The sequence below is a fragment of the Lutra lutra genome, chromosome 6, assembly GCF_902655055.1.
Source record: "Lutra lutra chromosome 6, mLutLut1.2, whole genome shotgun sequence".
Taxonomy (NCBI): Eukaryota; Metazoa; Chordata; class Mammalia; order Carnivora; family Mustelidae; genus Lutra; species Lutra lutra.
The window spans coordinates 59,190,077-59,217,712 of record NC_062283.1 but is presented as its reverse complement, the minus strand read 5'-3'; the positions used below and the strand labels follow the sequence as shown (position 1 = coordinate 59,217,712).

The following is a 27,636-nucleotide window of genomic DNA, read 5'->3' as shown; positions in this document are numbered from 1 at the left end:
CTCTCTCTCTCTCTCTCTCACACACACACACACACACACACACACACACACGCACACACACACATCACAGTACTCTACCACGGCCGTTTCCTTTTCTCCAAAACATCTAGTAATATCTGAATTTGCCTTGCTCATCCCTCGATTCTAGAACAGGGAGTCCATAAGGACAGAGACCATATCTGTCTTATTCACTGCATTGTACTCAGTGCCATGCACATAGTAGGTGTTCAATAAGTATCTCTTGAAGTCAGTGAAGGAATGAACAAAACTATCCCATTTAATCCAATCAATATTGATTCTTAATAGCAGGCTTTTTCTTTCTCCTCAACTGCTAAGTTGGTTTGTTTTTTTTTTAAACTACAAACCTATATATATATATTAGACTGTTTCGTGTGTTCTGAGTCATACCTGCAAATAGCAGGTTTTTTCTTTCTCCTCAACTGCTAAGTGTTTTTTTTGTTTTTTTTTTAACTACAAGCCTATATATATTAGACTGTTTCGTGTGTTCTGAGTCATACCTGCAAAACAGAGCAAGTGAGAGTGAAGGTACGTAACAGGTGCCTGGCTTCATAGAAAGAGACGGTACAAATCTGCTGCCCATTCCTTCAAAATACAGAGATTCCTCAGAATTCTGGGACAGCGTGATTTTACAACTAGATGTTCCCCTCTAGGGGCTCTTCACTCAATACTTTCTCTTCAGTGCTTCACTTTCGTGGAAATTTCTCAGTGTCTCAAGAGGACACTCTAGCCAATTATCCGATGAGGCTTCAGAAGAACCAAGGTATACATAACCTGATGATCACCTTCCTTTCCAGGAAATACCCATTTTCTGGGGTGTCCCTGAAAGGAACACAGATTCCTAAACTCCAGCTGACATTCCTAAGAGACCCCACTCCTGCAGTTTCCTTACTGCTCTGTGATAAGAGTCTCAAACAGGATGGGAATGTGTATTAGCCGGGAAACCTCACTGGGTCGGGAATGCAAATCCCTCACCACTGGCGTTCAAAGGGCACAGACATCCAATGGACAGGAAATGAGGAAACAGCTGCCCAGGGAGGGGTCTGTTTTCGGGAAAGCCTTTGGGTGCTGGGCATGCCCTTATCACACCTCAGAAGGGATTTCCCAACCGTAAAATGAGTGATTGAACCAGATTAATATCCCTCACAACTCCTGGGTGTCAGCCTTGAGCACAGAGGGCCCAGTTCCGCCAAGAGCATCACCATGCCTCCACAGCAGCGACTCCTGTGCGAATGTCTGGGGAAGGGAATGAACACTCAGGGTCCACGTGCAATGTGTGCAAGCTGGAAAATGCCAAGGGGGTGGGATCTCTCACCAGCTTCTAGGGGACCACCAGAATTCCCTCTGTGAGGTAAGCCGCTGGGATGCCAGCAGCTCACCTGCGCTTGTGGTGGCCCATACTTAATGCCTGGGTCCCTGAGTGGCATGGGAGCCCACGATTTTGTCCTGAGCCTTGTGCGACTGTCAACGCTTTATGGAATACACTTACCAGCTCCTACTTAACATACCAGGCTCTCAGCTCAGGGTTCTCACTTGGGTCAAAGGTAATTTACACAAGACTGGTGTGTTCACACAAAGCTCTCCTAAACCTGAGCTTCTGTGTCCTTCAAAAAAACCCCCTGCAAGGCCCTTTTCTGATTCCCACACAGGTCTGCGGCGTCCTTCCTCATCACCTCTGCAGCAACCCCAAGAACCGCAGGTCTCAATGCAAGCCTGACCTCTTTTAGTTTGGGGAGCTAGAAACTTCCACCACAAACTCCCGAGTGTGATGGGGGAAGACAAGGTTCTCTGAGGCCTGATCTGTCTTTCTGTAAGTAAGCTTCCCTTTTACTCCAGATAGAGCAGGATCTTATCTGAGCCTTGGTGGGGGAGCTCTGAGATGTGCGGCGCAGGCGAGCACAACAGAGAGAGTGCTCTGTTTTTGTAATTCTGTTCCTACAACAGCTGCTCTGAACTGGGCTCCGGAAAATGCAGTGTTCCGCAGAGAGGCGTTCCTTGTTTTGTCCCAGCGGAGATCTAGAGATAAGAAATCTCCGTGCGTTCCCTGCTCCCCTGACCTGATTCCCTCTCGGTACCGAATTCTTAGGTTGCCTCCCCAGGCCTTCCCAAGGTTGCCTCCTCCGGAAAAGATTTGAAAAGAACTGGGTTCGAATTCCGTCACCCTCCCCGCAAAGATCCCAGCGCTGTCGCGAGGGGGCAGGGGTCCGACTCGCTTCCCCTGCCCCTGGCAGGAGGTGGTGCGGTTCCCGTCCCCTCTAGCCCCCCCCCTCCCCCGCGCCCGTGGCCTTGGCCGCTCTAGGGTCGCCGTCCTCCCGCGCCGCGCAGCCCCAGCCCGAGCCCAGCGCGCCCCCCGAACCTCTGCGGCCTCCCGCCTCGCCCCGCGCTGCCTCCTCACCCGGGTGAGCTGCTTGCCAGAACCAGGGCCCCCCCACCGGAGCGTGCGGACCCCGACTGCTGCTAGCCGCCAGCGCTGCGGGCTTCTGCCAGCCGCAGTCCCCGCGGGCGCGCGGCGGGTGGGTGGGCTGCGAGTCTGCTGGGCGCTCCAAGTCCGCCCTGGCGCCGCGGGAGGAGGGACGGGGAGGAGCGTGTGGCCGCCGGCCTCCGCAGGCAGAGGCACTCCGGCACCGGCTCGCTCAGGCGCACCCAGCACCCTCCCCAGCCGTGGTCCCGCAACCCGCACCCTCCGGATAATTTAACACGCCCAGGGGTGGACCTCAACGTGCTTGGGGCTGTTGCTGTGCCTCCCGATTTCTCTTCTCAGACTCCTTTCGGATCAGATCTGCTCCCTGCTTCCCTCGACATCAAGCCAACCTGGTCTGTCCTACCAACTTTCCAGTTACCCCGCTTCCCCGTGTAATCTGAAATACGGGTGTCCAGTCCCCAGTTCCGTGCCCGGTGCGTTAGATCCCGACTAAGAAATGCGTGCTCTGGGCCCGGGGCTGGAAGGCTGGAGGGCTGTGTCAGTTTCATTTCTGCGTGGAGGGGCTGGGGAGGGTGATCAGAAGGACATTATGACGGGAAATGCGGGAAGAAGGGGCAATTTCGTAACTCAGTTTAATCCAGTTCCTTGGGGTTTAACTGAAATTCCCTCCTTCGTTTTCCAACGCTTTCTCCTCGATCCACTTTCTCGTTAAAACGTATTCATTTAAAGCTTCATTTAGAGACTCCAGGAAAACAGTTGGAAATTCATGGACAGCCTTAGGAGAGTTCTGTATTTTATTAAATAGTGGTTTTTGGGTTTTAGTGAGGTGACGTACCTGCAGATGAAATTTATTTTACTTTTATTCTGAGGACTCTGTGGTAACAGGGCACGGATTAGAGCTCATTTCTCGCACTTAGTGGCATGACTTGCACCAGTTTTTTTTTTTTTTTTAATCCTTTCTGCTTCTCAGTTTCGTCATCAGTAAAATGGAGCTAATCAAAATACAAGAGTCAGAGGCTGAAATGCTAGGACAGAGCGGGCACCTGGGGGAACATTCAGGCTGTTATCTTACTATCAGTGTCTTTAAAGAAGCAGTGACTTATCTAAACCTAACCATAGGGAAATTTTAAATAAAACTGCATCAGCTTAATGACATTTCCCTGTACTTCCTGTGATATTAATGTAATATGAATACTAATGCAAAAGGGTACATTTGCCCTACTTAAGAGATCTCTAAGGACCTCCTCTTTTTGACCTTAAGACCAAATGAAGAAGCTGGAGCCTCAACATCACACCTATCAAGGTGACGGGCTTTGGAAGCAGGTCTAGAAGGCAGGTAGGATATATTTTGCTGGTTTCTTTCAATGCCAGCTCTATGCTTTCCCCATCAAAATCAGACCAGATTCTCGATGGAAAGACAATGGTGGCAGTTAGCAGGTTAGTGCCCGGAGAAAATACCCAGGTAGGGTTGCCAGATTTAGCAAAAAACAAAACAAAACAAAACAAAACAAAACAAAAAAACACCAAAACAGGATACCCAGTTAAAATTGAATTTCAGATAAACAACAAAAAGCTAATATATATATGTATATATATATAACATATAAATATATTACATATAAATGTATATAAATATATTACATATAAATGTTTATATAAATATAAATATAGATATATATATATAATATATATGTAAGTATATTCCATTCAATATTTGGGACATACTTATACTAAAAATCTTTCATTGCTTATCTGAAGTTCAAATTTAATTGGGCATCCTTTTTTTTTTCTTTTACCTGGCAAACCCAGTCTGGTGAAATTAATAAAGAATGGGGCCTCACATTCCAAAAGAATGGCAAATTTTCAAGGACATACTGATTAAAAAGTGGATCTGATGTGGATTTCATTTTAATATTATGTAGTAAATGGGAAAAAATTGTGTACTTGTTTTTATAAGTTGATTCTTTGTTGAGCTATTTCTTATTTTTCACTCCTGTTTCCATCAACATAGCAGTGTTTATGTACCTCTTCAATATAAGCAAAAGTGATGACTCTCCCCTCAATCAAGATATTGGATTAAATGGTAATAATGTGCTTAGTAGTATTTTCAAATAGTGTTTATTAAGGCCCAACCTTATGTTACTTACTACTTCCAACTGTGACCTGCAAGCTAAGAAAATCACAATACAGAGTGCTATCCAATCAGATAAGCACAGGACTGTGAAAATTCAGAGGAGTGAGTTGTTAATTATCCTTGGAAAGGGTTGAAGTCGGCGATCCAAGAAAAATGAGGCTCCAACACAGATGAACTGAACAAGGGAATTCCAGGTTGATAACTAGGCCTAGCCTGGAAGCCAACTCATCCTGATAAAAATAATAAACTGGAGGAGAAAAATGGGATTCAATAAAACTGAAAGTATGATTGGGAACTTGGAAAGCCCTGAGGTTCTTAGATGGTGATGAATGCGAACAAAAAATTAAAACATTAAGTTAATTAAATTTAAAATTTAGTAAGTTAAAAGTAGGAACTCCAAGGGAAGAAATGCCCAGAAAAGGCATACTACTAGGGTGACACAGCTTATAATAGACTGATTTTGAACTGCTGAGTGGTAGCTAAACACAGAGACTACATTTATTTTTTTTTAAGATTTTATTTATTTATTTATTTGACAGAGATCACAAGTAGGCAGAGAGGCAGGCAGAGAGAGAAGGAAGCAGATTCCCCACGGAACAGAGAGCCCTATGCGGGGCTTGGTTCCAGGACCCTGAGATCATGACCCGAGCCGAAGGTGGAGGTCTAACCCACTGAGCCACTCAGGTGCCCCCAGAGACTACATTTAAGCTAGAAATCCAAAAATATACCTCTCTGAATGACCCAGAGAAGAGAGTGTAATCAGAGTGCTCCACTAGACCATAAGGAACAATATTCACATAATATCATAGTGGGAACATTGCTCATTGGTTTTCAACTTTTAGAATCACCTTATAAACAAGCCAAAGTAGAATTAGCCATGATTATACAAAAGAATGAAAATATGATTAATTTTTTTCAATGTGAAAATAAAGGTAGGCAGGTAGAAGGAAGTAGAAGTGGGGAGCAGGGTGGACAGTAGGTTGGGTTACTAAAGGTCTCATTTTAGAAAACTGAGAGTCAAGGGATACTAAGCTGGTAGGACGAAGAAAATGCATAGTAACGCATAGTAGTTCTGCAGAGGGGAGAGCAGCAGAGGGCCTGAATATACAGATACAATTCTATCAGGAGGCTCAGGCAAGAGAAGAGATAGGGCCAGTGGGTTTGTGAAATAAATGCTCACTTTCCTACTAGCAATTAGATAGCCAGTTCCTAAGATGATACACCAAGAAATAATAGTCTAGCATATTCTTTTGGAAACACATGGAGGTCACCAGAATTCCAACAAGAAAAATTGTTAAGAGTGATGATCTTGGGGGAACCTGACTGTGGTTGGTGTGGGCTGAGGTGGGAGGGCCTGGCTTTTCTGTTTTAGTATTTCAGAACAATTTAACTATTTGAAGTATGTGCATGATTAGAGTGATTAAGTATTTACAACTTCTGAAGAATAGGAATTTGTGAAAAGGAAAGCTTCCCCAAGAGAGTGGCATGTGTGAATGAGTAGGAGGTCACCTGGAAGAAAGAGGGCAAGAGCGTGTGGAGTGCTGGAACAGAATGTGGAACTACATGAGCAAAGGCACAGGGACCTAAACGTGAATGATAGTTCTTGGGAACTTGACATTTAGCCGTCAGCAAGCCTCAGGTGTATAGATAGGATGGCACAGAAGAGAAGGATGACAAAGTTAGTTGGCACAACTAAGAGTCTTCTGAGTGATGCAATGGAGTTTAGACTGTGAGCTCCTTAAGCATGGGGTCTGTGTCATTTTTATTCCCCTGCATCCAATATGGAGCCTAGCACACAGTTGTTGCCACCCCAACCCCCCAAAATGTTTTCTAAATGAATGCAAAATATCTTAGGGGCAATGGGAAACCATTGCTTACATCTGTAAGCAGTAGCATTACTGGTTTCTGGACGACAATTTTGAACTGAAAAAAGATGCATTGAGATTGGAGGAAACTGAAAAGAGGGGCTGAATTAGGAGGCTCTGGGGTGAAAGGTCACGATGATATAACTAGGACAGTGACAGTGGGAACTGAGATAAGAAGACCCACTTATGAGATATCAGCAAGGGGTGAAGGAGACAGCAGAGGGATTAGTCCACAATGGCCCTGAAATTTCCAGCTGGGGAAACCAGGTAGGTGATGGAACCATTAATTGAGAAAAGAAAGTTGGGGAAAGCAACAGGTTGGAAAAGTGAGACAATAAACACAATTCTGAATACACTGAGTTTGAAAGACCTGGGGTTGATGTTTTTAAATTGGGAGTCATGAACCATTGTACTTGATGAGTTGAGACAAATTTTGTTTTAGAGTTAACTAGGCTCCAGGGGCTTGAACTCACAACCCTGAGATCAAGACCTGAGCTGAGATCACGAGTAGGATCCTTAACTGACTGAGCCACCCAGGTGCCCTGACACATATATTTTTAATGAAATGGAACATGATAGATTTTAAAGTATTTCACGTGCAGTAAAGTTAAGTGTTGTCTCCCAGAAGCTCTGTTTTCACTGTACACATACATAGGTAACTGACACAGAATGTGTTTTCTACCGTGTGTCAAAAAAATGTTTGAAAGCCTTTGCCCTGGGACACGAGGCCAAACAAGTGGTGGGTGGAGTTGACTTATTCCTGCTCAGAAGCTGTCTGTGCACATTTCTTTCCAGCTCTGTATTCAGTGACTTCACACTGGTAGCTTGAAATCAGCCAGAGGGAGGTTTCATGCCACAGAAATCAGCAAATGCTATAAAATGAGCTTTTCTTTCCCTACAGTGAGCTAGCACATCTGGGTAGAACCATCTTCTGGGCCGTTGGTTACGCAGGTCTGAAGCTCAGTCTTGGGCTCTGGGCAGAAGTCATTTATTTGGAAGTGAAAATGTTGGGAACGCATGAGATTAGCCGTTGAGGGTTTGCAGAGGAAGCAGAGGTAGAAGACAGAATTCTGAAGAACATCACAGTCATGGACAGGAGGAGGAAGAGGAATTATGGAATGAAACTGAGAGAGGTTAGTCAAAGTGAGGATAGGGAATGGGAGAGAGAAGCTCTGCAGAAGTCAATAGAGAAAAGAGGTTTTAGAAGGTACATATCACCAACACTGTTGATTAGATAGAAGGAATGAAGACCGAAGGAAGGGTCGGGAGGCTCAGTAATAAGGAAGGCGTGGCAACCGCTAAAACTAATTGCATCGTAATAGAGGGGTGAAGGCAGAGGGTCAGTAAAGAGAAGAAGTGGAGGGGCGCCTGGGTGGCTCAGTGGGTTAAGCCGCTGCCTTCGGCTCAGGTCATGATCTCAGGGTCCTGGGATCGAGTCCTGCATCGGGCTCTCTGCTCAGCAAGAAGCCTGCTTCCCTCTCTCTCTCTGCCTGCCTCTCTGTCTACTTGTGATCTCTCTCTGTCAAATAAATAAATAAAATCTTAAAAAAAAAAAAAAAAAGAGAAGAAGTGGAGATACAAGGACAGGGAGTGTAGCCCACCTTTAAGATATCTGATGGAGAATCAAAGGAGAGAGATAGGGCTGTAGCTTGGGTGAGAGGGCTTGAGCAGAGTGACAATCTGGGGACTGTTCCTGGGCCCTGCCTGAGGGTGCTTGAAACTTTCTGAGCCTCCTGCAGCCGGAATTCCCTCCTTAATCATGGAGTCAGTTGGTCTGGTCCTGTGTGTCCCCAGTGATGTTTGCTGTTCCAGGAACGAGGCCGTAGATGCTTATCTGTCTTAGAAAACTGGAGAGCGGACTGGCCATAGGCAAAGAAATTAAGGGAACTGATGGCCATTTGAAAGAAGATTTTTTTCGTAGTTAAGATGTCATAATACTTTCCTGTTAAAAATCTAAACAAAACAAAGTAACAACACTGAAAGGGGGGGTCCTAACCTGATTAAGTAATTACTGAACATTTGGTCCATATCTTCCAGATATAGTGCAATAATTAAAAGGGCTGAGTCAGACAGGCCTGGGCTTGAACCCAGCTCTAACTTTCCTAGCTCTAAAAGCCTTTGGCAAGTTACATAGCCTTTTAACCCCTCAGCTTTCTAATCTGCACAATAGAAATAATAATAGCACTTGTATCAGAGGGCTGCACTAAGAACTAAAAGGGATGATTCACGTAAGTTGCTTAGAACAATGTTTGGCAAACAGAGCGAGTCACTGAAATGTATCTATTTATGTATATACACAGACACACACATTTATACATCTGCACGCATATGGGAAAGAGAATTCATGTATCAGTATACACATACATACGTGACATGAATAACCAGGAGGAACTGAAAAACATTGGTGACTTGAGTGGGTTGGAAGAAACTACCCTGTGGCAGAGTGACAGAAGTGGAAAGGTACAATGTCATGGTCAGAGGAAGGAGTTTGAAGCACAAGACTGCAGAGGTAAAGCACTCACTTCTAGAAGACGACAGGTCCCAAATGGTCATGTCTCTGAAGTTCTAAAGGATCTTTTACTCAATATTTTAGCCAATTCCAGGACTCATTATCCAATGCCAGGCTAAGCCTTCCTTCTTCTTTGGCAGTGTCTACATAGCCTTTGTAGACTCGGTTTACTTAAAGACCCTGAAACTGATGATATCACCAGTGACTTGTTTGTATGTGTTCAGTAGTTGGGCTAGATGATCTGGCTTGTCAAACTGGTCTTCAGGACATTTTTTCTTGCCCAAGTCATTGATAACCTTACTAACCCTCAATCAAGATGTAGGAAGCATTGTGCTACATCCAGGACTCCCAGGTTACTGTTAGTGACACTGTGCTTCAGGGTGACCTGGTTTGTTTTTGTTTTTTAAGATTTTATTTATATATAGAGAGAGAGACCACAAGTAGGCAGAGAGGCAGGCAGAGAAAGAGGGGGAAGCAGGCTCCCTGCTGAGCAGAGAGCCCAATGTGGGGCTCAATCCCAGGACCCTGAGATCATGACCTGAGTCGAAGGCACAGGCTTAACCCACTGAGCTACCCAGGTGCCCCGTGACCTGGCTTTATTATCCAGTGGCCAAGTTATGTGAGCCTACAGACACGGTGTCAGCAACACCCTCCTTCCCATTCCTGCCATCACTATGTTAATCAACGTCCTCAGAAGCTCTACCCTTGACAATTACAAAATGTTTCTTTTGTTTACATAAGTCACACATGCTCATTATATGAAAAAAAATTTTTTTTAAGATTTTATTTATTTATTTGAGAGAGAGAGAGAGAGAGAAGCAGAACCTCCACTGAGCAGGGACCCCGATGTGGGGCTGGATCCCAGGACCCTGGGATCATGACCTGAGCCGAAGGCAGACACTTAACCAACTGAGCCACCAAGGCATCCCCGGAAAAATGTTTTTTGTTTTTTTTTTTTTTTTTTTTTTTTTAGATTTTATTTATTTGACAGAGAGAGATCACAAGTAGATGGAGAGGCAGGCAGAGAGAGAGAGAGAGGGAAGCAGGCTCCCTGCCGAGCAGAGAGCCCGATGCGGGACTCAATCCCAGGACCCCGAGATTGTGACCTGAGCCGAAGGCAGCGGCTTAACCCACTGAGCCACCCAGGTGCCCCGGAAAAATGGTTTTTAATACCAATTTGGTTTATATCCCATTAACCATTTCTCTACACAAGCAAGAACATACATATACCAAATTATTGGTCATTTTGTAAGATCCTATTTTAATTTAGCAGCATATTCCTAATATCCTAATATTTTACCAAACCAACAGATACACATCGGTAGTATCAGTTTAAGAGACTACATAATATTTTCCCTTACTGAAATTTGAGTTACTTACTAGAAATTTGGGTTATTCATCATTTTTAGTTTTTGAAATAGCACTTCAGCGATGATCCTTACATTTTAACCCTTGTGCCTATTTTTAATTATTTCTTTGTGATAGATCCCTGGAAATGGATTTCCTGAATCGCTGTGTATGCATTTTTATGGCTTTCTAAGTCTTTCTGTGCACACATTACAACTCCTCGTGGCAAACTGTCTAAAAATGTGGACTTAAGATTATTTGCCTTCCCCACTCAGACACTGCCAATGTTTCCTGTTGTACATGGGGAGAAGTGAAGTCCAGATATCCTGACAGGGCAAGCATGGCTCTCCAGGATCTGGCCTCCTTTTCACCTAGGTCTTCTGTGTTTAACCCACTTTACATGCAGCCATTCTGGACTCCATGTTGGGGCCTCCCATTTGCTGGTAGAATTTCTACTTTATTGGCCCAGATCCTGGCAGGAAGCATGTGGCATCCTCGACCTGGATGACTTGATGAGTGTTGGATCAGGGACTATTTAGTGAGGTGAAAGTAAGATTTCAGAAACCCTGAAAAGCACAGTGCAGTGCCTTGAAATGTCTGGACAGGAGATGCTAGGTTGAAGGACTGACGGGCACCAAAGATCCCCTCTTTGACTAGGAGGCTCCGTGAAAGCTCCTACAGGATTGACATAGACAGAAGGGAACACATGATTTGGCAGCCACAATCGGAACCTGACACTCACCTCCACAGTTTCAGATATAGGAACCCTGGAACCTCCCTGACATCTGGCTCCAACAGTAACACTGTCAGGAGCTGAGTCTGACCAGCTCTCACATTCAGCCCTCCACCAGCAGTAGACAGATCTGGCCTGAGTATGCTTAAGTCTTCTGAGCCTCAGTTTCTTCCTGGGCAAACTATATTCCAAACTTGATATTAAGACTGATGAGGAATGAGTGCCTGGGTGGCTCAATCAGTTAAGCATCTGCCTTTAGCTCAGGTTGTGTTCTTAGGGTCCTGGGATCGAGCCTCACATTAGGCTCCTTGTTCAGTGGGGAGCTGGCTTCTCCCTCTCCTTCTGCCTTTGTGCTCTCTCTTTCTCTCTCAAATAAATAAATAAAATATTGATGAGTAATGTCCCTAAAACATGAGGGCGATACCTAATGCACAAAGGCATTCAATAAATATCTCATTCCTTATCCTTCCCAGGTGCCACGTCACCATTCTGTCTACCTCATTGTATCACCTCCTTCACAACTATTGGTTTGAGGACAAAGTCTCTATGGGTCTGTTATTATTATCTTCTTTCGAATTGGGGGAAGGTAGAAGAAAATAAAATTGCAGTGTCCTGAGCAGGGGGCAACAGTAAGCAGTAAATATGAAAGGGAATGACAAAACAGCCCAGCCCACCCTTGAACTTGTGGTCACCGTGCATCTACCCTGGTTAGGGTGAGAGAGATGATAAGCCATGTACTGAAACACAGTAGCAGTGTGACTTGAATTAAATAACAGGATGTCAACGGGTCCCAACATTCTCATCTCTAAAATGAATTTTTGAATCATGATTTCTAGAATCTCTCCCAGATCTAAAATTGTTTTTTTTTTAAAGATTTTATTTATTTATTTGACAGACAGAGAGGCAGGCAGAGAGAGAGACTGGGGGAAGCAGGCTCCCCGTTGAGCAGAGAGCCCAATGCGGGGCTCGATCCCAGGACCCTGAGATCATAACCTGAGCCAAAGGCAGAGGCTTTAACCCACTGAGCCACCCAGGTGTCCCTAAAAATGGTTTCTATGGACAAGATACTCCATGGAGGTCACCTCAGTCAGAAATGTTAGTCTCAGTGTCTGAGCCGGGGTGAACAAAGACCAATAGCTAGGCCACAGGTATTGCCCAGTGGTCTCTGCCACCCCTCACAATATGAGCAAGAGACCTTTGAGGGTAGATTTTTGACATTAACCCCAGATGGAAGTTATTCATTCAGTCACAATCTGAAAAAATTAAAATGTCGATACAAATGGCACACAAGCTTTATAAAAGTAAGACCAAGATAAATCCTCATCTTACAAAAATATTATTTGTATAATACAAGAATTATATCCCTGCTAATGGGATACTGAATTTGCATGGTAAATGCTTTTCAATATTCTGTCTTTTACTTTGGACTCTCTTCTCAAAGAAGAAAGGAACACCAGTGCCTTGTTCTCCAGAGGCCCAACACAGTGTCTGGCAGATATAAGGCATTCAATAAATACATGTGGGGAGAAAGGTACCAGAGAAAGGGAAGGGGAAAGAAAATAGAGAGAAGAGAGAAAGGGGAGGGGGAGGAAGAGGAGCTGGGGGGAGAAGCGGAGGAGGGGGAAGTAGGAGGAAGAGGGAGTAGGAGGAAGGGGGAGGAGGGGGAAGGGGAGGAAGAAGGGGGAGGAGGAGGAAGGAGGGAGGTGGGGGGAGAAGGAGGAGGAAAAGGGGAAGAAGAAGGAAGAGAAGGAAGGAAGGATAGGAGGGAGGCAAGAGGAAGGCCGGAAGAAGTCCTCTTAGACCAGCATCATCATAAAGATACGTGATGCTAGAATAAGGAATCAAAAAGAAGAGACAAGGAGAAAGGACCTGAAGATTTTCTCCCTCCCTCCCTTTCTTCCTCTACCCTGTTCCAGACGCTGTATAAATTATTTCAGTTACTCACCTTCCATTGCCTTATAAGAAAAGTGTTAAAACCTCATTTTATTGGTGAGAAATAAGAGTTTCAGCAAAGTTAAGGGACTTCCAAGATCTCACCCCTGGGTCTGAAAGTGAGGAGCCCCATTGTCTCCACCACCCCATCGTGGTTACCAAGCAGCTTATCTCCCTCACAGTCCCCTGTGGACTGGCAATCTTCCCCCCTCCCCACAACCCAATTTTCATGCATTTTGATCAAATGCTATTTGGAGAGAAGCTGTCAAGGACCAGAAACAGACTGGGAATGCTGGCCAGATTGGGTGGAGTCAGAGCGGCAGCCCCCCTCCTTCACCAGCGGGCACCCCTCTCCGGAAGCTGACATTGATTGGCAAGCTTTAATGAGGAAGGAGGGGCCAGTTTCCATGGCGTGAACACAACAGAGTTCTGACCCTTAAGACGCCTGCCAGTGCTGAGCACCTCAGATTTCAAACAAGATAGTAAGTATTTTTATATTATCCTGCCTTCAGATGTTTACTACTTATTACAGATCATTCATGTTTATCGACACTTCTATCTACTACTAGTTTTTTACATTTAGACACCTGTACCAGAAAGACAGACTTTCACATATACTTAATGAAATATATGAAGATTTAGGTGAAGGAAAATTTGCAAAATTTCAGTAGTCAGTTGTAGGTTAGTCAATTGGGTGTTTTTTTTTTTTTTACAAATAATTTTTTTAAGGAAATCTCTAATACTATTATTTATTTTTAAAACAGCTTTATTGAGATATAATCCACATACGATACAATTCATTTAGTTATAATACACAATTTAGTGACTTTTAATATATTCCAAGTTATGAAAGCACCACTCTCCACTGTCTAATTTTAGAACATTTCATCGCCCCGCAAAGAAATCCAATCCAATCACTGGGAGTTGCTTCCTATCCCCACCGCATTCCAGTTCTAGGCAACCAATACTCTACTCTCTGTATCTATGGATTTGCCTGTTCTGGACGTTTCACATAAATGCAGTTATGCTATATGGGGTCTCTTGCGCCTTGCTTCTTTCATTTTGCATGTTTCCAAGGTTCCACTATATTGCAGCAGGTGTCAGTACTTTGTTGGTGTTTTAGTGTAAGATAATAGCATATGTGTGAGCTCCCACACTTTATTCATGCATGCATCCACTAATGGACATTTAGGTTGTTTCCACTTTTTGGCTATTATGAGTTATGCTGCTTGTAAACATTTATATGCACATTTATATGCACATTTATAAACCTTTATTTTCATTTCTTTTAGGTATATATCTAAGTGTGGAGTTACAGGTCATATAACTCTATGTCTAACTTTTTTTTTCAAGATTTTATTTATTTATTGGACAGACAGAGATCACAAGTAGGCAGAGAGGCAAGCAGAGAGAGAGAGAAGACAGCAGGCTCCCCACCGAGCAGAAAGCCCTATGTGGGACTCAATCCCAGGACTCTGAGATTATGACCTGAGTGTTAACTTTTTGAAGTACTACCAGAGCAGTTTCTCCATTTTATATTCCTACCACGTGTATGAGGGGTTCAACTTCTCTGCATCCTCACCGACCCTCATATTGTCTCTCTTTTTGATTACAGCTATCTCGGAGGGTGTGAGCCGTGTGTCAGTGTGGCTTTGATTTGCATTTCCTTCATGACTAATGAGGTTGTGCATCTTTTCACATGCTTATTATTTGGGACGTATTTCTGTGAGCACATTATTTTGGAGAAACTTCTGTTTATATTCCTTGGCCATTTTTTTTTTAAAAAGATTTTATTTATTTATTTGACAGAGAGAAATCACAAGTAGGCAGAGAGGCAGGCAGAGAGAGAAGAGGAAGCAGACTCCCTGCTGAGCAGAAAGCCCGATGTGGGGCTTGAACCCAGGACCTGGGATCATGACCTGAGCCAAAGGCAGCGGCTTAACCCACTGAGCCACCCAGGCGCCCCTCCTTGGCCATTTTTAATTGAGCTATTGTTTTATTGTTGAATTGTAAGAGTTCTGTATGTATTCTGGATGCAAGTCTCTTATCAGATATATAATTTGCAAGTATTTTCTCCCATCCTGTAGTTGCTTTCATACTTTTTCAAAGGTACTGTTTACAGAAAAAAAGAAGTTCTTAATTTTGGTGAAATCCAGCTTATTTGTTTATTTTTTCTTTTGTGGCATATGTTTTTGTTGTCGTAACTATGGACCAGTGCCTAATGCTATGTGATGATTTACTCCGTGTTTTCTTCTAAGAATTTTGTTTAAGGTCTTATGTTTAGGTCTGTAATCCATTTTTTAAAATGGAATCCAATTTTTAAAAAATTTTATGTATGTATGTACTTACTTATTTAAGACACACACAGAGAGAGAACAGATAGGGAAGGAGCAGAGGGAGAGGGACAAGTGGACTCAACACTGAGCACAGAGCCTGATGCAGGGTACGATCCCAGGACCCTGAGATCAGGACCTGAGCTGAAACCAAGAGTGGGACGCTCATTCAGTTGAGCCACCCAGGCACCTGTAGGTCTGTAATCCATTTTTTTTTTAAAGATTTTATTTATTTATTTGACAGACAGAGATCACAAGTAGGCAGAGAGGCAGGCAGAGAGAGAGAGAGGAGGAAGCAGGCTCCCCACGGAGCAGAGAGCCCGATGTGGGGCTCGATCCTAGGACCTTGGGATCATGACCTGAGCCGAAGGCAGAGGCTTAACCCACTGAGCCACCCAGGCGCCCCTCTGTAATCCATTTTAAGTTAAGTTTTGTATATGGCCTGAGGGAAAGGATTGACTTCATTCTTGTGCATGTGACTATCCAATGGCGTCAGTACCATTTGGAAAGATAATTTTTCCTCATTGACTTTTCCTGGCACCTTCACTGAAAACCAATGGACCATAAATGTAAGCATTTATTTCTGGACTCTCAAGTCTATCCCATTCCTCTCATATATCTATCTTAATGCCATATGTACGTACCACAAGTACAATGAATGTACTTCATTCCTATCACACGCTGATTACTGTAGCTCTGAAGTCCGTTTAGAAATCAGGAAGTCTGAGTCCTCCTACTTTGTTCTTTTTTTTTATTTATTTAAACTTTATTTTATTTTTTTCAGTGCTCCAAGATTCATTGTTCGTTGTTTTGCAAGATTGTTTTGCCTATTCTGAGTCCCTTGCGTTTATTTCCATATGGGTTTTTAGGATTGGTTTGGTGTGAACTCAAGTGTGAAACAAATGGGCTGATTTTAGCGTAAACCTGCTCAAAGGTTTGTGTGAAAGGCAAGCAAGCAGGGGCTTCAAGACACTGACTCTAGAACCGGTTTGGCTTTATGTGACAGCTGCAGGTTAGAAATCTGCTAGTACTTCTGCTTACTATTTAACATTCATCCAATGCTCCAGTATAAGAATTTTCTACCAAAACAAATCAGCCAAAAAGACCAAGTGCATCCCATGTCGTCTTCTGTTACCTAGCATGGACCGAGTGCTTGCTTCATGCAAAAAAGCATGTTCTTGTCTGATACAGTTAAAGATTCTGAAGCACTTCAGCTGAGGCCCAGGCCTCCATTTTTTTTTTTTTTTTTTTAAACCCACCAGTAACTCTCATGTAGTTCTTCAGAGAAGAACAGCAGCTACATCCTTACTGACTCTCCCTTACCTCAGGTCTCCCCACTGCCTTAGAGCCTGAGAGACATGGCTATTCAGTGTGGTCTATAAACTGGGGGTTGTGGTAGGGACTTGTCATAAATGATGATCTCAGGCCTCATCTTAGACCAGAATCTGCATTTTACCAATATCCCAGATACTTTATATGGACCAGAGGTTGGTAAACTATGGTCTACAGGCCAAGTGTGGCTCATGGTCACCTCCTATGATGGTGGCCTTCTGTGGGCTTTCCCTGTGAGCTTTGGAGAGCCAACTGCTCCCTCCTCTGCTCCTAGCACTTGTCTGCTGAGCCCAAAGCTGTGCCTAGCCTCTGCCCAGGGCCCTGCTGGTCACCACCTACATTTTGGGAACTATGCTGTTGGCAATTTCTGGTCACTGAGCAGTAGAGTTAATTCAACCAAGTCACCTTGCCTCCCTCGAGCTTTTAGCTTGAAATGGTTGGGCTCTTGGAAAGGAGAAACAGTATGCTGGGATCTGGGTGCCACTGAGGTGGAAGGAGAATGACCACCCTACCAGCCAGACCCCTCCCCCTAGAGCTGTTTGCCTTGCCCCCTGAGAACATCTCCAGCTGAGGGCTACTGAGCACAAAGCATGCTCACCCACCACCCCCACCCCTTCTTCTCCCAGGATGGCCCACCCTTGGCTGGAATTTTTCTCTTATTTCATAATAGTTATGTAATGTTACATAATAGTCTTGTTTCTTGCCTCTTGGCCTGATTTTGGCTAAAAAATTTTGTAACCAGCCCTTTACAGGAAACATTTATTTATCCTTGGTCTGTACATCAGAGTTGGAGCTGCTTGCCCTTTGCCTCCCCCGTAGATACGCTGTGCCTGAGTTGGATCTTCCCCCACTGCCAGTGCCTAAGATGACTCTTACTCACCCCTTCTGGACCCAGCTTAGGTCACTTTCAGAAAAAGGGTGCCTTTTACTTCCTAGTCCTGGGGAATGGTCCTTTCCCTCTCTCCCCAGGCACTGCCATCAGAACACCTCAGAGATAGCATGTTAACTGAGTTATATACTTCTATCTCACTCTAGGGGTGTCCTCATATTTCAGTGACATCAGTAGGTCTGATATGAGGCTCAAGAATTCTAATTTCTAGTCAAATCCAGGGTGGTGCTGCTGCTGGGCCACGGTGTGTCTGGCTGACTCCAAACTCTTCTTGAGATCTCAACTTGCTGGGGTCAGAGAGACATTCCTCCTGGCCCCCCTTATTCTTTTCTTCTGCCCAAGCCCCTTATTTTATGTTTTTTAAAAAATTTTTTGTCTATATTTTTTAATCTATATTTTATTTTATGTTTATGTCAGTAATTCTCAAACGTTTGGTTTTAGGATTCCTTTACACTCTTTTTTTTTTTTTTTAAAGATTTTATTTATTTATTTGTCATAGAGAGAGAAGCGAGAGTGAGCACAGGCAGACAGAGTGGCAGGCAGAGGCAGAGGGAGAGGGAGAAGCAGGCTCCCCGCCAAGCAAGGAGCCCGATGTGGGACTCGATCCCAGGACGCCGGGATCATGACCTGAGCCGAAGGCAGCTGCTTAACCAACTGAGCCACCGAGGCGTCCCTCCTTTACACTCTTAAAAACTACTGAGAACCCAGAAAGCTTATGTTTATATGGATTACAGTTATCAATATTTAATTTATTAGAAATTAATACTGAGAAAAAATTTAAATGTTTATTACATCACTTAAAAATCATAATAAGCATGATATACAGTAACATGAATGATATTTTTATGAAAAATGATATATTTTCTAAGGCAAAAGAAGTGAGAACAGCATCTTTATTACGCATGTATGTAAATATGCGTGTCTGTAGTCGAATTTCTTTACTATGTGGTTCAATAGGAGACAGCTGGATTCTTAGGTCTTCTGCATTCAATTTGTTGTTTTCGTTGAAATACAGAAAGAAGGGGCACCTGGGCGGCACAGTCAGTTAAGCCTTTGTCTTTGGCTCAAGTTATAATCCCAGGATCCTGGATGGAGCCCCATGTAGGCTCTCTGCTCAGCAGGAAGCCTGCTTTTCCCTCTCCTGCCTGTGGCTTCCCCTGCTTGTGTTCTCTCTCTCTCTCTCTCTCTGTCAAATAAATAAATAAATAAAATCTTAAAAAAAAAAAAAAAGAAATATAGAAAGAAAATCTGGTTCCACACATATATAAAATTGGAAAAGGGTAAAGTATCTTATAACCTTTCCAGATAACTGTGGATATTTGTCTTGGATACTACACCAAAGCTGGATGGGGGTCATGCTTTACAACTAAGTTGGAATCTGAAACAATCTCAGTGTACTTTTCATACTTCTCACTTAAATCCATTGTCCTATCTTGAATGGGTCTCTTTACCCAGGCATGATTTTTGTAACATCATATGCTTATCGTTTGTTCACAGAGTTATGCAGACTTTCCATATGTTGACACATTTCGTTATACAATATTTTAAAATCATTTTTATTAAGTCATGTAATCAAGGGTTAACATTTATTCAAAAAAATAACTCTCACTACTTTAGTGTCTTTATTGAAACTAGCTGCTTTTTTTCTTTCTTTTTTTTTTTTTTGGACTCTCTGCTGGTGAATGTCATGACTGCTAATCTAGTTCGGTGTCATTGCCACTGCCTTGCTTTGTGCTAAGGTACCAGCTGCTTTCTACATTGCTGCTTTTGAACTATCAGGATGAATGTCAGCACAGTGAACAAGGCCAATGACATTTTAAAATTATAATGAAAATAGTTTTGACCTCATGGTTCTTCTGAACGAGTCAGGATTCCTAAGCCTCTGTAGACTATAGTTTGAGAATTGTTGGTTTATGTCTTAATGTAAAAAAATTTGTAGGCATTTTGTTTGCATGTTTACATCTTGTCCATCTGAATTGGTGTGCCAATAGTATTAAATTTCTGTGGAGTACCTGCTCTGTGTTCAGTCAGTACATTTTTCACATGGATTGTCCTTGGATCCTGACAACAACTCTGGCAAATTATACCCATGCTATAGATGAAAAAGGTAACACACAGAATTACACAACTGATTCAGAACCATACTACTAGCACTTTGGAATAGAAGTAGGGAATAGCACTGAAAAGTATTTTGAGGCCAAATAGAAAATCCCAGCCCTTGAGCTCATCCTGTATTCCTGTAGGCAGAGGGGAGCCATTGACAGTTCTTCGCAGGGGACTGGCATATACTAACCACAGTGGCTGAAATCCGAATGCACCCTCAGTAGAACACACACACATGCAAATTTGTGAGGTAAGAAAGGAAGTAAATGATAAGGAATCCTATGGAATCACTTACTGGGAATAAAGAATTGTTGAGAATTTCCTAAGCGGTATGTTTTTCCCACAGTTGTTTTTGTCATGGAATTGACCAAAATGTCAGACATGACAAAGCTCCACCAGGCTGTGGCTTCAGGGGACTACAATTTAGTGAGAAAGATTTTGAAAAAAGGTCTCTGTGACCCAAACTACAAGGATGTGGACTGGAATGACCGAACCCCCCTTCACTGGGCGGCAATCAAAGGTGAGTGGGCACTGCCTGGGTAGAGTCCATCCCCTTGAGTCCACCGTTCATGGAGTTACCAGTCAGTAGCCTGTGTAGGTAGAGGAAAGGGCATCACTTGAGAGCTAAATGGAGCATATCAACCCTGGCCCCACCACTTACTGGTTGTAGCAACTTAAGCAACTTATTTAATATCTCTAGGCTTTAATTTATTCACCTACATAATGGGAACAGTGATTACCTGGGAGTCTTATGGTGATGATTCAGTAAGATGATGGGTGCACGGTGCCAGCTCATAGTTTGCTCTCAAGTAATATTACTGCTCTGCCCTCTTGACCTCCAACAGGGAAGGTAGGACAGGGACTCTGTCTTGTTCATTGCTGTATCCTCCATGCCTCACATGGCTCAGTTACAGAACTGGAGGAGGGTAGTGTGCAAAAATTCAGCCATTGGGCTTGTCAAGCCCTTCAGCAATAGAATACCATTGAAGAACATTAAGGAAGACAGTGTTACAGTCAACTTTGCTTTTAAAAAACCTGTTTTGATTTCTGTATGAAGAATAGATTGGCAGGAAGCAAGACTGGCTTCAGAGAAATCAGTTGGGAGAATTTTGCAGAAATTTGAGCACAAAGTGAGGGTAGTTATACTAAAGAAGCTTTTAGTGAACATTTGCTGTGTGCTGGGTAGCATGGTGTGCAGCCTTTGGTTGTGGTTTCCTTTGGACTTCAAAAGAACTTGGGGAGGTGAGTCATAACACTTTTTACTTACAAATGAGGAAACCTGAGCCTCAGACCTCTGTTTCTTGTCTGGGATTCCACACTTAGCAAGTGGTACTTACTGGGAGGTATGAGTCCACACCTATTGGACCCCAAACTGTGTGTTTTTAATCTGCGCTAGCTATAAAGTAAGTGGGACTTAAAATATTTTTTATTGAGGTATAATTGATATACAACATATCAGTTTCAGGTATACAACATAATTAAATTTTTGTAGATATTATGAAATGACACCACAACTTCACTTTAAGTGAAGTTAAAATCCATCACCACATGTAGTTATAAAAAAAGTTGTAGTTTTTTTTTTTTTTACAAAAAATTTCTTGTGATAACTTTTAAGATCTCTTAGCAGCTATCAAATATGCAAGACAGGATTACTAACTACAGTCACCCTGCTGTACATTGCATCCCCAGGACTGATTTATTTTATAACTGATGTTTGTACCCTTTGATCCCTGTGCCCATTTCTTCAACCCCTCCCCCTCCCCCACCTCTTGTTCACTGTACCTGTGATCTTGGTGTCCCTTTGTTTTTTTAGATTCCACATATAAGTGAGATCATATAATATTTCTCTTTCTCTATCTGGCTTACTTCATTTAGCCTAACACCCTCAAGTTCCATCCATATTGTTGCAAAATACTTGCTTTTGAATCACCCCTGAAACTGCCAAAAGTGCAATGAGCCCTACCAGTGCCCACATGGGCTTGTGTAGGGTGATTCGGGGAAGCAAGATTCCTAGGAAGGGCCTGTGGGAATGGATGGGGAAAGGGAGTGCCCTGGAGGGAGTAGAGGGAATCTTTGCAGAGCCCAGAACTCTGGAGGGAGCAAGGTTCATGAGTTGAGGGTGGAGCACTGAGTCCTCAGTAAGAGAGGGAGAAGGAGGAGGGGAGGATGCTAGGAGACTGGAAGGGTCCCAAAGCAAATGTCATCCCTTCTTTTATCCTATCTAGGCCATCTCTGGCCTCATTGGGGCAGAGACATTTTAATCTCAACCTCCTCCTGTTTCTTCTTGCTACATCTAAGGGCACATGGAGGTGATGCAGGTCCTTCTAGAACATGGAGCCAGGCCCTGCCTGGTAACTGATGTGGGCTGGAACGCAGCTCATTTTGCAGCTGAGTCAGGCCATGTGAATGTGCTCAAAGTTCTCCATGGACTGCATGCCCCCATCGATGCCCCCGACTTCTTTGGAGACACGCCAAAGAGGATTGCACAGATCTACGGGCAGACCGCCTGTGTGGCCTTCCTGGAGAAGTAAGTTTCATTTATTTCCTGTTAGAGAAATGACAGAGAAAGAGGAGCCTGGAGTCAAGGTCTTTGCCAACTCAGTGGTCTGTGGTCCATGAAAATGAAAGAAGCAAATTCAGCCCACTGTCGTTTGAGTTGTTTTTATTTCTTTTCCCCGAAATGACTAGTTTGGGTGGAAACTATATTGTTTTAGATGATGTGAAATCTACTATTTTTATATGATGCTAAAATTACAATTATCATGACACATATTTACAATAATTTTAACAATATATAACTTAAAATTATTGCTTTAGATTATACAAAAATTATCTCAGATAAGAGAGGTGGGACACAAGCTTGAAATGGGTCATGGTACAAGATTCATGGAGCCCCTTCAGATTCTTGAAAGGTATTCCAATTATCTGTGTGACCTTGGGTATTTTTAAGTCACCTTGCTGATCCTCAGGTTTCTCATATCAAAAATGAAGCTGGTGAATTAGGCTCTCAGCGGTAAGGGCCCTTCTACCTTTTAAAACTTCTATTCATCTACGAATCTTCTACTCATACAGTCACCAAAGATCATGAATTTTCTAGCAGTTGTTAATTTTTTCTCTCACCCACTGCATTCAAATAGAATTAAATATCAATTATTTACTTGACAGGTACAGCATTGGGAGGGATGGAATTGGGAAATTTATAATCTGGTTGAGTTAATAGGTAATTCATATAAGAGGCAGTAAAGTAATTGAATGAGGGCAGAGTTGCTTGAAAACCAAAATAAGATCCATAGCAAATCTATCTATAGGGCCGCTCAGGGTGGGAAGGGGGAATGACTGTATAATGCCCTTGTAAGAATTTGCAAATGAAGTTATCTTCTGGAAGTTAAACTATTAAAAGAGTTGCTTATGATGAGATTAGATATCTGTAGGAGTAACCCAAGAGACCTTCTCTTAACAGTGATGTCTGCATTAAAAATTTTCAAAATCAGGAGTGCCTGGGTGGCTCAGTTGGTTAAGAGCCTGCCTTTGGCTCGGGTTATGGTCCTGGGGTCCTGGAATCAAGCCCCATGTCAGTCTCCCTGCTCAGCGGGAAGCCTGCTTTTCCCTCTCCCTCCACCAGCTGCTCCCCCTGCTTGTGCTCTGTCTCTGTCAAGTAAACAAATAAAATCTTTAAAAAAATATTCCAAAGCATAATCAAGTTGATTTGGGGGGTAAAAGAAGGAGAACCTTGAGTCCTAACTTGAAGACTCTTCTCCCTAATCCTGCACCATCTCCTACGTTCAGTGACCTCCAACCATTGTGGACCTCAGCACCTACAACACTGTTCTCTGAACTTCTAAAAACTCTAACATATCACTCTGCAACCATAGCTCCCTCTCTTCATTTTGCCGGTTCCTGGATCACCACACAGCTATTTACTTGCAGACCTCTTCTCATTCAACTTCTTTCCCTCCCAATTGATCCCAGACTGAAGGTTTCACGATTTTCCATCTGTCTGCCAATGGGACACCATGATACACCACCTCTTCCCCTCTCTTTGCAGGATTCTTAAATTTTCAACCCTTCATCCTCCCGTACCATGTGACCCAGAATTCCCAGCCTTGTCTCAGTCTCCGTCTTCTCCGTGCCTGTGCTTGATCTGGGAAAGAAAAGCCCACAAATAATTTCATAGGTACCGCCAGAAGTTCTGGGATTTCTATCTTCAGCTGAGCCCTCGGAACAGTTTGGTGATCTGTCTCCCTGTCCTGCTCCTTTGCTGACAGTTCACATCCGCATCTCCCCAGCCTGTCCCTCAGAAAGTGGGCTTTCTACTGCATAGAGAGTATTGAAGTCAAGGGTTTATACATTTAAACCTCTTCCTTCATGTTGTCCCTCCTTATGGACCCTGACCCAAACCTTTATCTCTCCTACAACGTCATCATCCCTGTATTCTTTGTTGCATCTTTTATTCTCCTGTATTTTTAGCTTTTTTCTATTCCTTCCCCCTCAGTCCTCTGTGGCCTTTGAACATGTTCAAATAGATCTTATTGAACAAACACACAAATATTTAGAGGTCCTTCTACTGTCTGCTGTTTCTTCTTCCTGCATTTTTTTTTTTAAGATTTATTTCTTTATTTGAGAGGGGAGGGGAAGGTGCAGAGGGAGGAGGAAAGAGAGTCTTACGGAGACTGCACGCTGAGCATGGGGGCCTACATGGGGCTGGATCTCTTCCTGCATTTCTGTGCTACTTAAATGTCAATCTATGTGATTAAATGTTAATCTATGTGGGTGTCTTCCTCACCCACCTTTGCATTTCTTTTCCGTGTTGTACGGAATCAGCGCTCATCCAGGGAAATCTCTGTTGCTAAATCAATGGCCTCTTCCCAACTCCCATCTTCCCTGCACTTATTTTGATATCTGGTTACTCTTCTCTTTTGGCATGTCTCTTTGAAAAACTCGTTCTCTTCTCTGGTGCTGTTCTCTCCTATTTCTCCTTCACCTGTCTCATCATTTCTTCTCATGATTTTCTTGAGCTCCTATTCTCGCATGCCTGAAAGAGGCTGAAATTCCTCAGGATCCTGTCCTTGGCTGTCCTCGGTTGACTCTTTCTGCAAAAATCCCAACCCCTCCCTGGTGATTAGTGGGTGGACGAGGGTGACACATGATCCCAGCACAACTGAAGCGGAGGAGGAGTGGTTCTCCAAAGAGTGGGGGGTTGTCAGTATGAGGAAAAGTGGGCAGGCAGAGCTGAGCAGACAAAAACAACAAAGGTCAGCCACATCACGCGAAAGTCATTTCTAGTGATTGTCATCTTCCAAGAGGAACTTCTTTTTCAACAGTTTACAGGGTTCAGAGAGAAGGGATCCTGATTAAGGAAAAATTAATCTGGACCTTGAAAGACAGCTAAGATCTGACTAATGAAGGAGGGAGAAAGATTCTTGATTTGGAGTGAAGGCATCAAGTTGGAAATGTGCATAGGGTGTGTGGATGTGTGAGGACGTGCAGAGATAGTGGGGGGACAAGGACCAGGAGGAATTTCCTAATGCCTCTTGTTGCAAGCAGGGGGGCTCCTGGGCTAGGGTGATGAAGAGAAAGGATATAAGAGAACTTCAGAAGAAGCCTAGATAGTATTTGACCCTTTTCCGAGTAAATCTCTCTTTCAACAAATATTTTTGAGCCCTACCATGCAGATGGCTTTGAACCAGTTGCTAAAAAGGATTTAGAGTTGAATCAGAGACAGAGCTGGACATTAAGTTCCCAAGAGAGGAGATCCTTGTTTACAGAAATAGCATAAATACAGGTTAGAAAGTGGCGAAGGTGGAAAGAACAGGGCGGAGGAGCTATTCTATATGGTCTAAATAAAGAGCGGTCACTTCTAGCTTGTTGAAGGGATGCGGACTGAGGGGCAAACAGGTTTGCTCTCTTCTCATTGAACCGTGCTTTTTGCACTTTACTTCAGACCATACTTTCGTATGTTTCCCCTTGTCCATGTGTATATGATGATTGATTCACCTATTTCCATATTATCTATTCTATTGTTCCATATCTATCATCTGTCCGTATAGATCATCTCGCTATTCTTTCCACAAATCCATCTACACATACCATACATATGTGATTACGAGTCCTTTTTATTTCTTTTGTATATATTTCCATACTTTAAAATCTTACACGACAAACAGACATGGTTTTATAATCAGGATAAAATACAATGGGAATAGAAATGAAGGAAAGCCGCCTCCTGCTAAGATTCTGGAGGCTCTGTACATGTGAATGCTTTAGAATTAGCAGCCCCTTCCTCAGGCTAAGTGCCTGTCCTTGATTCTATGAATGTCCCACTCAGGGGCTTGCCACTTTCCTCCGTGTCACAGTCATGTCCTTAGTGTCTGAGGCATCCTACAGGTGCACTGGGAGATGCTGGAGCTCGGCCTCCTTCCTTCTCTCCTGGACTGCTGTCGTGGCCAGCCTGGGTGCAGAGGGTGGGAAGAGGGGCCCATGCTGCAGAGGGGACAGGCTCTCCTGGCCAGCCGGGAGCTGAGAGCCACCATCTTCTCCCTCTCCAGGGCTGAGCCCGAGTGCCAGGACCACCGGCGCACCGCCAGGCAGAAAGGGCTGCCTCTGGACCAGCAGGATGAAGACTGGGATGCCAAGAAAAGGGAGCTGGAGTTGTCTCTCCCTTCCTCGAATCGAAACACTGATAAGAAAATGAATAAAACAATTCGAGCCCCCACCAGGCCTGGCCATATGAAGGAGAGACGGGAGTGAGAAGGACAGCATCCTCGGCGTCTCTACCATGCAGGTCGGCTGCGGGGGACTGTCCCTGGACCAGAATAGGAGTTGTGAGACCTGTACCGTCATTATGTGATGTTACTTAGAGACCGTTACCCAGATGACTTCTTTTGGTAGCTCAGCACTTGCCATTGGATCTGAAGCCTTGCTGGGTGTTCTCTGCTGGAGCAGCTGCCTCCCTGCTGAGGCGCACTGTCCCCAGGAATTGCAAGGAACGGCCGACTGTTCGCTGCTTGTACGTGGTCACCAGTAATTTGCCCTGTCAGCATCCTCTGGCCCTGCTGTGTTGTTACAGAATTTCAGGAGGCAATGAAAGCACTCTCCCTAAGGGAACCTGATTGTTGAGATGGAAAACAAACAAAAAAGTAGTAGTAAAATCTCAGAAATTTCCTACCTACTCAGTATAGTTTATCGGTGACAAATACGATTTGTTGTCCCATAAACGAAGCAAAGAGGTGAACAAAGGTAGCTCCCAGCTTCCAGCTATGGCTTTCCTGTGTGGGGTGGAGGACCACAATCCTAGAGCGGTCATTTCTACCAATGATCACTTCCCCATAGGAAGAGAGATCCGGGCGATAGACCAACTTGGTGAGCGAGAACTGGGAGCACAGACGAGGATTCGTTCCATGTAACAAACGAGGGGTAGCATTGAAAACTAGGACGTGTGATTCCGTCTTTACTGTTTGGTTTGTGTGTTAGGAAATCTCAGTACAGATCAGGTTATTTCCAGTTAAAATGTCACATCCAACCTGAGATGTGTTCTACATGTGAAATACGTATCAGATTTTGAATACTTAGAACAAAAAAGGTAAAGTGGTTCATTAACAATATTATTGATTATGGGTTGAAATGATCATATTTTGGATAAAATATGTCACTGGCAGGAATTTTGCTATCTTTCTCTCCACTTTTTAAAATACGTGGCTGCTAGAGTGTTTAAAATTACATGGCTGGCTTGCTTTGTTTTTGTTTTGTTTTGTTTTGTTTTGTTCTGTTCTGTTTTGGGGGGGGTTGTTTGTTTGTTTGGCCTATCAGATAGTTCTGCAGTAGAAACCAGAAAATATTTAGAGCCTCCACCAGGCAGCTGGGCTGATAAACTCCAGTTAATAGTTTTTCTACCTAAATCAATGTCTTTGGGCACCTAACATCCTCATTACACATTCAATTAATGCTTATGTTAATACAGGCCATGCTTGGTTTGAATTCTCTGAAATGAATAAATGCTTGAACCTCTGGTAGGAAAGTCGT

The 27,636-nt window shown here is 43.5% G+C and overlaps 2 protein-coding genes across 7 annotated transcripts in view; one reads left to right on the top strand and one right to left on the bottom strand.

Moving 5' to 3' along the window:
- The window catches only part of PLA2G7 (phospholipase A2 group VII), a 43,724-nt gene extending 41,058 nt beyond the window's left edge, over positions 1-2,666 (bottom strand). The window contains exon 1 of one of the 3 annotated variants that reach the window (XM_047735055.1): positions 2,414-2,666. The gene's annotated coding sequence lies outside the window, so the exon portion shown is untranslated. The remainder of the gene's footprint in view (positions 1-2,413) is intronic. The other 2 variants (XM_047735057.1, XM_047735059.1) reach the window with 2 other exon arrangements.
- Positions 1,720-26,737, top strand: ANKRD66 (ankyrin repeat domain 66). 4 transcript variants are annotated; one of them, XM_047735074.1, is made up of 5 exons: positions 1,720-1,828; positions 3,226-3,229; positions 19,964-20,137; positions 21,916-22,144; positions 26,163-26,737. In XM_047735074.1, the coding sequence occupies exons 3-5, from the start codon at positions 19,975-19,977 to the stop codon at positions 26,362-26,364; spliced, it is 594 nt and encodes a 197-aa protein (XP_047591030.1). In that variant the 5' UTR covers positions 1,720-1,828; positions 3,226-3,229; positions 19,964-19,974; the 3' UTR covers positions 26,365-26,737. The 4 variants fall into 4 exon arrangements, with proteins under 4 accessions (XP_047591030.1, XP_047591028.1, XP_047591029.1 ...); XM_047735072.1 differs by lacking the exons at positions 1,720-1,828; positions 3,226-3,229 and adding an exon at positions 4,458-4,523; XM_047735073.1 differs by lacking the exons at positions 1,720-1,828; positions 3,226-3,229 and adding an exon at positions 13,401-13,442.
- Positions 26,738-27,636: the final 899 nt, after the last annotated feature.